Below are 10,926 nucleotides of genomic sequence, written 5' to 3'. Positions count from 1 at the left end.
ATGGTGGACGACTCCCAACAACGGAACCACTTGCTCGGCGATTGGACGGATATTGAGCAGAATCGTATCATGGAGGAAGAAAATGAGCATCAAAACGAGGATGAAGAATTGGAACAAGACTTGGGACCGACGAAAAAAAGCAGACGGCGTGTTCGATTCGCTGACTCCGAGAAGCCCACAACTCAAAGGCGATCCTGGATCCGGACACGAACACGGAGATTTAGTTGTCTACGCAGTCCAAGTAGCGCAATTCTCCTCGCTGCTTTATTGCTATGTCTTGGAGCCGGATACGCATATCGCTGGAAGGTCGAGACCGCATTGCATCGGAGCTGGATCCCTGATGCTGCCAGCGAACGATTCAGCCAGAACCCGTTGCCCCCGCCTCCAGAGCATCTTCAAATCACCAACTATACACTCCCTCTACGGACGAGAGGACGAGATATTGTAGATGTCAACGGCCGCCGTTTCAAGTTAGCCTCGGTGAACTGGTATGGTGCCAGTGACGAGTTCTTTGTCACCGGAGGTTTGGATATCCAACATCGCGATGATATTGCAAAGACTATCAAGAAGCTCGGCTTCAACAGTGTGAGGCTACCTTATGCTGATGAGTTGGTCATCAAGAATCCAGTTGTCGAAGAAAAACACCTTCGCGCAAATCCCGACCTGGTCGGCCTAAGGGCACTGGACATCTTCCATGCTATTGTTCAGACGCTGACCAAATCGGGCATCGCTGTCATCGTAAACAACCACATAACCAGCGCAACCTGGTGTTGCGGTGCTGATCCCTGTGATGCTGGCTGGTCGAACGATCATTTGGGCCCCATGTGTCGGGTGCGACAGACTGAGGACGAATGGATCCAGCACTGGGAGACTATCATGCTCCCACACATCAACAACCCGCTTGTCATTGGTGTCGATCTCAGGAATGAGATCCGCGGCCTTTGGGGTACCATGCCGTGGTCGAAGTGGGCACCAGCTGCTGAAAGATGCGGCAACCGACTTCTTCAGATGAATAGGGACTGGCTCGTCATAGTCGAGGGCACTGAGTCTTCCAACGATCTGTCCAAGGTGTGCAAACGTCCTATCCTGCTGGACGTTACCCACCGACTAGTATACTCAGCACACGTGTACGCTTGGTCTGGCTGGGGAAGCTGGGAGGGCCGTTTCCTCCAGCGAGACTACGACTCATTCGCGAAGACGATGCACCATAACTGGGGATACATCCTCGATAAACAGATTGCCCCTGTGTGGGTCGGCGAGATCGGGGCGCCTGTGCAGCCGTCTGTTGGTGACGCCAATTACTGGCAGCACCTAGTTCGTTTCCTCCAGGAGAAAGATTCTGATTTTGGATACTGGGCGCTGAATGCCCGGAAGCCCAAGGGGAATGCAACGGAGAGATATGGCCTACTACAAGATGATTGGAAGACTCCAGTGCTTGATTATCGGATGAAGGATATGCTTGAGCTCATGTCGGCTTGAGCACGATGATATACATACCTTATGACTATGGATGAAATGAGAATGTATTGCTGGTTGGGATTTATATGTGGATTTTGGAGGATATACCTTTTGTTAGCGAAATGGAATCTTGTTAGGATTGGACGTTTGTGTGCATATCAATGAGTGACATTTTGTAACAAGCCAATTTCTTGTAAGACCTACGTATATGGCTTCTTCATCACAAAGAGATAGATAACATGGCAAGATAACATGGCAGTTTCAGGGTTGCTATCTAGCGGCACACAATGCATCAGAATCATTTGTTAGAAAGTCCCATGAAAGACATATTATGCCTACTAAATCAGTTTTGTGTATCCCGATTCCAACAATTGACATCATCGTGACAGTTGAACCCACTACTAGCAACAAAGGCAACCTGCATAGTTAGCTCCATGCCAACGACACAATGATCCTAGCGCAATCACTCAGCCTAGGGAATTCTAAAACTAACATACTATCTTGAGAAATATAGGTACGTGGAATCAAGACCCGGGCTGGCCTACTAACATAGTGTTCCGTCTCCTTACTCCATTCCGGCATCTCAGCTTACCTACCTACAGTGGAGGTTTCGCCGGCTCCTTATCGATAACAAGAGACCGACCGACCGACGTGCCGCACCCCGCGACTCTCCATTTGGTCACTTGCATCCTCTTGGAGAAGCAAACCGAAGATCGAGGTTTGAGCTGGAAGTGCTGTGCTGTACTGCGCTGCGCTGTTTCGTGCATCACCACGCAGCTTCCCCCAGTAACAGCACCGTTATTCAGCCTTCTGCATGAGAACGACAGCAATATCACATCATATTGCATCCTCAAGAATCAAGCGAATCAGTCGCCTTACGCACGCAGGGTGTTGCCCAATCCCATCCATCCATCCATCCGCCACCTGGATGCAATTGCTAAGCTGCAACGCCTCGGCAAAGGCCATCTCACCTTACCGCGCATGAGTTGTGTGAGAGCTGATGGAAAGTCAACAACCTTACAAGCGCAACTTCCAGCCAATATGCGTGGGGAAATGCTATGCGCAAACTGCCACTGACCGGGTGAGTATTGTTCGTGTGCGTAGAATATTCTTTTCGCTGATGCTTTGTTCGTCATCCTTCAGTTTGGCGATGGCGCCAGAGCCGCAGTCCGTGATCGCGAGCGGGTAACTTTGGGCATGCACCCCCAGAGCGCCGAGCTACCCTTTACCTGGCCTGGGAACGACTCCGATGACGAGACAAATGCAGGGCCTTCGATATACCGCTTGATCCCATCTATGCAGAAATTTCGGAGCAACCTGACTGCTCTGTCTCAAGTGTACAATGTGCGACCATACCAATTCCCTTTAATTGTCGCAAGGCTGACGACACATTCCAGCTCTACTTCTCTGCTTACCAAGGCCGAATATTCGTCTACAGACCCCGTGCCGCCCCGAGCCAGGCACTTCCGAGCCAGCCTGATCTACAACTGAAGCCTAAAGCAAGTGCTGCCGCCCAGCTAGTCGGCGGACAACTCGACGAGTCTCGGCCACACACAGTCAACCATATGATCACAGGATTCCTCGGCGACGAAGAAATAGTCCTCGCGTGCTACGACGACGGAGATGTGGTGGCATATTACACCAAGGAAATTGAGAAACATGCCAAAGAATGCCGTGCCACAAGCGACAGGTCACACAAATCTGTTCCGAAACAATTCTTCCATGAAAATGTTGGAATATCAGCTTGGGGCTTGGCTGTCCATCGAAAGTCTCGCCTGATCGCCGTCAGCTCAAATAGGCATGAGGTTGTCGTCTTTGCTCTGGCTCTGACACAAGACCCCCCGAGTCGCAGGGCAGGCTTGTCCCGCGGGACACGATCAGATATTCCAACACGAACCCGGAATTGGCGGGTCGTAATACGCATGGCTCCCAGTGCAGACAACATCCCCAACGTTTGTTTTGTAGACGACTGTCGAGGCCACGCGCAGCGAATTTGCGCAATCGACATCAAGGGGACTGCGTGGTTAGCAGATATCTGGCAAGGAAACAGAGGTCTAATAGTCATCCCACCACTATGTTCGAATCTACTGAAAAGTGAGGAGTTCCACCCTGCCCCATCCAGAGGATGGGGGATTTTTGCTCTGGATGAAAGGGATTTTCTCAAGGTCAAGACGACGGAGGAGCTATTTGGCGTCCCCACCAACCGACTAGAAGTTATCCCAGCCAGCAGTGGCTGTCAACAACCATTGGTGAACGTCAGGAATGCAGTAGCTAATATTCCTGATAATCCACACAACATGCTGAGGCCATTAAGCCAGCCTGGCCCAATGATTCCTCTAGCTTGGGAACCTGATATGCCTCAGCTAGGGTTTGTTGTACAGACTGAAGATCTATTGGGAAGCGATGTTGGCGAGGAAGAGTTCGAGGACACTGAGGATGAGACCGGTGACGAACACGATGAAGGGGGCGATTCGGAAGATGGCTCAGAAGTCGATTCGGAGGAGGATGCTATCGTCGCGGGGACAGATTGGAGTTCCTTTTATTTCCAAGCCCATGAATTGGCTCAGGGTCTTAGCACCTACAAGTCACCTGGCAGTTCTCCTGATAATCTTCATGCTTGGGATGCGACATTCAAGCAACAGGACTCTGAAGATCAGGGAGAAAATAAGGAAGACCTGGGGCATGCTACGAATGGGAACGCAATGGCTGTCCATAAGCTCGACATGACATATTTTCCTCACAGCAACACAGTCTGTCGAACACCCCGGAAAGCAGAACTGATGATGGCTTATTGGAGGAGACCCCCTGAGTACAATCGGCATCCGCAGTTGCCAGAAGCATATCTGGCAGATCTCGGGAAAAAGCTGTTTCTGTTACGGACCTACGAGAAGGACATAGAGTTACGCTCGTTCTCTCCAATCCCGAGCAGAGTCTCACCGACGGAATTTGGAGTTATCTGCTCGGACGCGCTCAAATTTGGACGATTTCGCGACCCTGGGCTGAGGCGACATTTCCATGCAACCAGTAGACTCAACATGATTGCGTTTGCCCCTGAGCTCTCACTTGTGGCTATCGGTTCACCAACCGGGCGCGTCGTGCTTCTGACATTGACTCGGAGGGCTGTCCCTGCGGAGCGTGATGATGGAACATGGGAGCACGGATTTCGAGTAGAGTGGGTGCTGCCGACAGGATCCGACGAGATGGAACATCGCAAGACGTTGCGACCTATGCATGGAATGGCCATGGGGCCAGTCCAGGTGGGAGACGAGATCGGAGGTAAGGTCGGAGGTGTAGGGCCTGCGATGCCCAGGCGATATCGGCTGATGCTGCACTATCGAAACCACGACATATTGTCATATGAGCTGACGCGAGAGGAACAATCGGGAAAGCTATGTATTTTCTGATCCAGGGGTGTTTCATTTCCATCTCCCAACTATATCCTGCACACTGTTTCTTCGCTGGGAGTCTACTGGCTTATTGATACCCGGTGGACGCATTCATCATTCACTGCTAGGTTAGGGATAATGGAGTTTTGGACCTTAGAGGCGTAGGTAATTTGCTCTTTTGGGGGGTTCTATGAGAATATTTTTGTGCTATCTCTTGGCGATGGCCGCTGGTGCCGATCTTGACGGGGGACCATTTGTATCAGGCGCGATTTCGACACAGTCTCGTCAATGCCCGGATGAGCTATGGAACCGGAGGCGTTGCATTTAGCAAAATATGTTGTGCCTGGATTTGCCTTGTCCTTAGCAAAACATACGCAGATGAGACTCAATGCTCTAACTGGTACTTATGTTACGAATCACAGAGAACCGCTACTGAGATCATCGTCCTTTCGGGAGAATCAGGTTCGCCAGTCAAGAGTATAAATCGGAACAGAGGGCGGAGGTGAAATCAGCCTAGCTTACCTCGGGAGTGGTGACAATTATGAATTATTTTAACTATGCCTCCGTATCTCGGGGTTCCGGGTCGGCGGGACGAGACAGCCACCCCGCAATCCGACCCGGGGACAAGGGCAATGCCTTCTAGAATAGAAAGAGGATAGGATATGTACATACATAGGAGTGAGGCTAACAGAGATAGCGGTAGAGGGGAGGGAGGGGTGCACAAACCTTGTCTCTGACGGACATGACCAAGTGTAATTTGTGTTGATTTGATGGTTTGGTGAGTCTTGATTGGTTGGAGGCGAAGCTAGGGAAGATAAGAAAGAGGACATCGTTTCTGATCAGCTTGTGATAGAGGGCGTCTGATTGGACGGGTAAAATCTGGGGATGATGTTATTTTGCTTGGAGTTGGGAGTTGAGATTCATGGCACGTCATTCAAGTATACATACACATACAGGGAACCACGGTCAGTCAGTGACGACTCGTCAGTCATCTTGGGTAAGGCAAGTTTCATATCCTCCAGTGAAAGTGACCAGCTTTCGGTGAGAACCTTGGTTCCCCGTGCGATCGAATGTGTGCTGAGACTTGAGGTGAAAACTTGAAGTGCTGTCTGTATGTGTGTATGTAGAGTGCCGGCACCAAAACTCGGAGCGGACCCAGAATGCCCCCGAAGCAACGGTACGGAAGTGAGCTTCCGGCTGCCGTTCTACCGGGATGCCCCGGAATACAGGGGCCAAGCCTCTATCCCCGTCAGCTTGAAATGCAGGGCAGCCCGCCAAGTTTTGTCTGTAAGCTGGGTATCTGTAGCCAAGCGATGGATTTCCGCCAGATCGGATTTCGATGTCCGAAACATAAAGCGAGAAAGCATCTATTGGGGGGACTGATAGATTTGCAACCACGAGAGCATCACTGGATATGAGTAGCATGCCATGTAAATAAAAGTAATAAATTGATGAAATGCTTTTCTTTATTAAACACGGCAAACTTCCAAAAACACGAATTGAAGAAAATGTCCCCGGCGAAGATGGCGTCAGGCTTGTGATTGGTTGACGAGTTACGATGTGTCCATGAATTTAGCAATCTACCCTTGTTCTCATTAAACAACTTTTTTACTCACACGAATTGGCAAAGTACCCAAGTACCGATCAAGCCTCCCCCCACAAAAACCTAACGACAACAACCTTCTTTTGACTTGTGCGTCTGATAAGAGAATTACCTACGGAGTAGAGCCATGCACAATTGCTCTTCACACGTGAGGGGCGCCAAATGAGATGCTCGCTTTGGACGGCTTCCGATACTTGGGGACCAATTGCGGGCAAAACATTGTTCTTATCTGAGTGACGCCAACGCTTTAGCAACGGACGGGATGGTGCGTACAATATCTTGGAAGCTTGGTTCACGTGTGAGACGCAGGTGGGAGGGAAGCAAAAGAAGGTTATTTTGCTTAAACGAAACCATCCAATGCTCAAGTGCGCGGTGACGTTGGAGATGAAGCGATTGGTAGCCAGTCTCCATATCTCGCCAAGCCTGTTACGGATAGACATGCGTTGCAGTTCTTTGACATCGAGCAAGATGGCTATCTAACTTATCACACCAGACCAAGACCAAGAGATTGCGCTCTCGGTCTTCAATACGATTATCGGGCGACTTCTCAAGAGCCAAGAAGTCAGGGACAAAAAGAGCTGTAGCTGTAGCTTTAACTGTAGCTGATGCCTCAGCCATACCTCGCGTACCCCAGATATTACCTACAGGACTGACACAACTTGAGGTTTGGCGGTAGTAATGCAATCAAACGGCTTTACACATCGTTCACTGTAATGGAATAATCCTTTCTGGCCTAGTAAATCGGACCAACCCTCCCTCTTGGCTCCCTCTCCGCATTTACACACGACGATCAGTGAGCCAACGATTCTCTAGTCTCCGATGATTCAAGATGCCCGTTTCTCGCCTCGATCCACAAGATGCAAAGGTCTCGGTCAAGAATTCATCATCACAGAATGGATAAACATTGGCGATGGCTACTACGTAGTTTGTGAACCGACAACGGCGAGGCCTAAACAACTTTGCATCAAGCTTGTATCGACAGTCCATGCATACACAGACATACACTTCCAATGCCAGCTGAACTGATTAACTTCAGCTTTGCTCAAATTTCGGCTCGATATCTATCTACGGATATCAGCCGAGTCTTCTCATCCATGTCCAGGCAATATTTAAGATTGTTCTTTTCTTTTTGCCAGCTTCCCCCATGATCTTGATTCTCAAACATGGAACAATCTGTCAACGGAGGTCTCTGACACAGAAAACCCCACGCTTCGTTCAGAGATATCACACGTCAACGGCGCCCCCCAAACTCCAGACCCCAGGGGATCCGTCCCTCGAAGCTGGAGGATTTTCCCGTTCTTTTTTTCTGGCTCTCTCCCCAGCTTCGAAACGGCCCAATGAGATATGAGATTTCAGGTCTCTCGCATAGATTCTGGACGGCTGATGCCCAAGACGACAGCCCCCATTTGTGACTGGTGCCACAGGGTCTTACACCCAGCTTTCTAGATAGATTACACGAAGCATGAATTCCTTTATTTATAAAATAGGAAATGAAATTGTATGACGCTTTATTTCTGGCCATGCGTGTCGAACAATGTGAGGCTTTCCACGCACGGTAAGCTTCCTTCTTCCTTTTGGGCAGTGCATTGTTAATGCGAAGCCTCTCAGCGCCAAATCAAGTTCAAGTCAAGATCGGGCGTCTCGGAGGGCGTGTTACAACAAAAAAAAAACCCCAAAAACCAAAAACCAAAGATGCGGACTCTGTCCGGGACGAGACGACGACAGACGACAGGGGTGTTTCTTCGATCTCCAAGACCCAGGAACCAGCCGAGAACGGCGCAAAGAGGAGTCGACATAGTAGACGCTTTACCAAAGACGTGTAAGCCCGTCAACGCTAGGGTCGGTACCTGGACAGAGCATGCAGGCGCCGCTATCTTTATCTCTATCATTTGGGGGGTACGTACCGATAAACATCCATGAGATGGTTTGTGGTTTGTGGTTTTTGTATGTGTCCAACTGGTTACTACTACACTTGCTACGCTGTATCAGATCAATCTGTGGCGGTATCACAGCGACTAACCGGTGCTCGTACAGCCCTGTGAAAGGCTGAGCCATGCCGGTACGTACCCTCAGACTCGCTATCTCTGCCCTGGACTCTACCTATCTCTGGTACCCCCCAGCTCAGCTTTGCTGCTATCTCTATCTCTTTGTCTCTCGTTGTGTGTCGCGCCTCTATCTATGCCCGTACCATACCAGGAGATCTGCAACAAATTGTCCCACGCCCAGGACATCCATGGCGTTTTTGGCTCATGGAGACAGACCCGCGGCCGGCATGGGCATGGGGCATGGATATGCATATGGATATGGATCTGGATTTGGCGTTGGGTTGAGTCTAAGATAGAGTAGTAGGTACTGTATGTAGGCATCTCAAACAATTATATTAAAGTCTTGCCCCATCACTTGCATTTCCTGTTCCTCTTCTCCATATTCCCTTCCGTTTTTATCTCACTAGGTTGTTTCCATAACTTCCTGTATCCGGTGGAGCTTTCCTTCCTCTTCGTCTTGCTCTTCCTCTTCAGGACTCAGTCGTCACTTACCTACTTCACCTTGCTCGTCATTCAACGGGAGAGAGATCTGCTCAGATTCATCGAATCTCATCTTCTTCCATACTTCGACACAACCTGAACCCGACGAATACGCGAAACGAGATCCCACGAGACCTTATACACACAATAACCCAACATGTCTTATGTTATCCCTGGACCCCCGACTGCCTTCAATGGCACCAATGAAGAGCTTGGTGGTGATTCCAGTAGGTTTTTCCATCGTCGACAACGCGAAAACTCATCATCACAACCCAATACTAACACGATTCTTCTCCCCAGCTACCGAGAACCTCAACCAATGGTACCAATCTGGCGACCAGGCCTTCATCATCCTCTCCGCCTGCCTCGTCCTTCTCATGGTCCCTGGCATCGCCTTCCTGTACTCTGGTCTTGCCCGAAGAAAATCAGCCCTCTCCATGCTCTGGGTTGTTATGATGTCCTTCTCCGTCATTGTCTTCCAGTGGTACTTCTGGGGCTTCTCTCTCGCCTTCTCTACAACTTCCAACAACCCCTTCATCGGTGATCTCAAGCATTTCGGTCTTATGAAGGTCTGGGGTGCTCCCTCAGTCGGATCTCCTCTTATCCCTGCTCTGCTCTACTCTTTCTATCAGATGATGTTCTGCGCTGTCACTGGCGCTCTTACAGTCGGCGCTGTCGCCGAGCGAGGCCGCGTTGTGCCAAGCATGGTGTTCATCTTCTTCTGGGCCACTCTTGTCTACTGCCCTCTCGCCTACTGGGTCTGGAACCCTAATGGTTGGGGCTTCGTTAACGGCGTTCTCGACTACGCTGGTGGTGTTCCCGTCGAGATTGGCTCCGGCATGTCCGCATTCGCCTACTCTTGGGTTCTGGGCCGCCGCAACGAGAAGATGATGATGAACTTCCGTCCTCACAACATCTCCCTCATCACCCTCGGTACCATGTTCCTCTGGTTCGGCTGGCTCGGCTTCAATGGTGGCTCTTCTTTCGGTGCTAACCTCCGTGCTGTTATGGCTTGCTGGAACTCCTGCCTCACTGCCATGTTTGCTGCTATGACTTGGTGCATTCTCGATTTCCGCCTGGCTCGTAAGTGGTCCATGGTCGGCTGGTGCTCTGGCACTATCTCTGGTCTTGTTGCTGCTACTCCTGCTTCCGGTTTCCTCGACCCTTGGGCTAGCATCATCCTGGGTGTTGTCGCTGGTGTCGCTTGCAATTTTGCCACAAAGAGTAAGTCGTCTGGTCATTTAATTTTACACACAATCGCTAACCTCCCATGTAGTCAAGTTCCTTGTTCGAATTGACGACTCTCTCGATGTGTTTGCCGAGCACGGTGTCGGTGGTATCGTTGGTCTCATCTTCAATGCTTTTTTCGCCCGTGGCTCTATCATTGGCCTCGACGGTGTCAACACCGGTGCTACAGGTGGCTTCATGGATGGCAACTACGTCATCATTGGCTGGCAAATCGCTGCCATTGTCGCTGCCTCCGCTTATGCCTTCGTCATGTCTGCCATCATCGCCAAGATTATCGACTTCATTCCTGGACTGAAGCTCCGTGCCTCCGAAGAGGCTGAGCTCCTTGGTATGGACGATGACCAGCACGGCGAGTTCTCTTACGACTACGTTGAGGTTCGCCGAGACTTCCTTGCTTGGAGCCCTCACCGTGGTGAGCCCGCTGAAGATGGTGATGTGCTTGAGCCTACCCATGGCATTCAGGAGCACCAGTCTATGATGAACCCAAGCGAATCCGATGATGTCCGCAAGACTCCTTCTCTTAACACGCCCGATGTTGTTGCACCCGACGCGGTGATTAACGAGAAGCATGCTTAAACTTGCTTATGGCGATGTTATATATTGCGAATCATATTAGCCTTGTTTGATATAGAGGGGTTATTTATTGCTAGGATTCTTTTTTTTTTTTAACTCGCGGGATGCTAGGAGTAGCAGGCAAAGGCGTTAC

At 50.3% G+C, this 10,926-nt stretch overlaps 3 protein-coding genes across 3 annotated transcripts; all 3 read left to right on the top strand.

The window, feature by feature from the left end:
* FMAN_01055 (uncharacterized protein) lies at positions 1-1,479 on the top strand (the record flags this gene model as incomplete). The annotated part of the gene is made up of 1 exon (XM_041830453.1): positions 1-1,479. One exon carries the CDS (start codon positions 1-3, stop codon positions 1,477-1,479), a length of 1,479 nt encoding a protein of 492 aa, XP_041676390.1.
* Positions 1,480-2,458: 979 nt separating this feature from the next.
* On the top strand, positions 2,459-4,862 carry FMAN_01054 (uncharacterized protein; the record flags this gene model as incomplete). Its single annotated transcript, XM_041830442.1, has 3 exons — positions 2,459-2,539; positions 2,602-2,802; positions 2,856-4,862. 3 exons carry the CDS (start codon positions 2,459-2,461, stop codon positions 4,860-4,862), a joined length of 2,289 nt encoding a protein of 762 aa, XP_041676389.1.
* A 4,267-nt stretch (positions 4,863-9,129) lies between these two features.
* Positions 9,130-10,796, top strand: FMAN_01053 (putative ammonium transporter MEAA; the record flags this gene model as incomplete). Its single annotated transcript, XM_041830431.1, has 3 exons — positions 9,130-9,199; positions 9,273-10,196; positions 10,249-10,796. 3 exons carry the CDS (start codon positions 9,130-9,132, stop codon positions 10,794-10,796), a joined length of 1,542 nt encoding a protein of 513 aa, XP_041676388.1.
* Between the last annotated feature and the right edge of the window lie 130 nt (positions 10,797-10,926).

The sequence above is a fragment of the Fusarium mangiferae genome, assembly GCF_900044065.1.
Source record: "Fusarium mangiferae strain MRC7560 genome assembly, contig: FMAN_scaffold001, whole genome shotgun sequence".
In the NCBI taxonomy this organism is placed as follows: domain Eukaryota; kingdom Fungi; phylum Ascomycota; class Sordariomycetes; order Hypocreales; family Nectriaceae; genus Fusarium; species Fusarium mangiferae.
The sequence above is the reverse complement of the archived record's forward strand: the minus strand, read 5'-3'. Positions and strand labels throughout refer to the sequence as shown.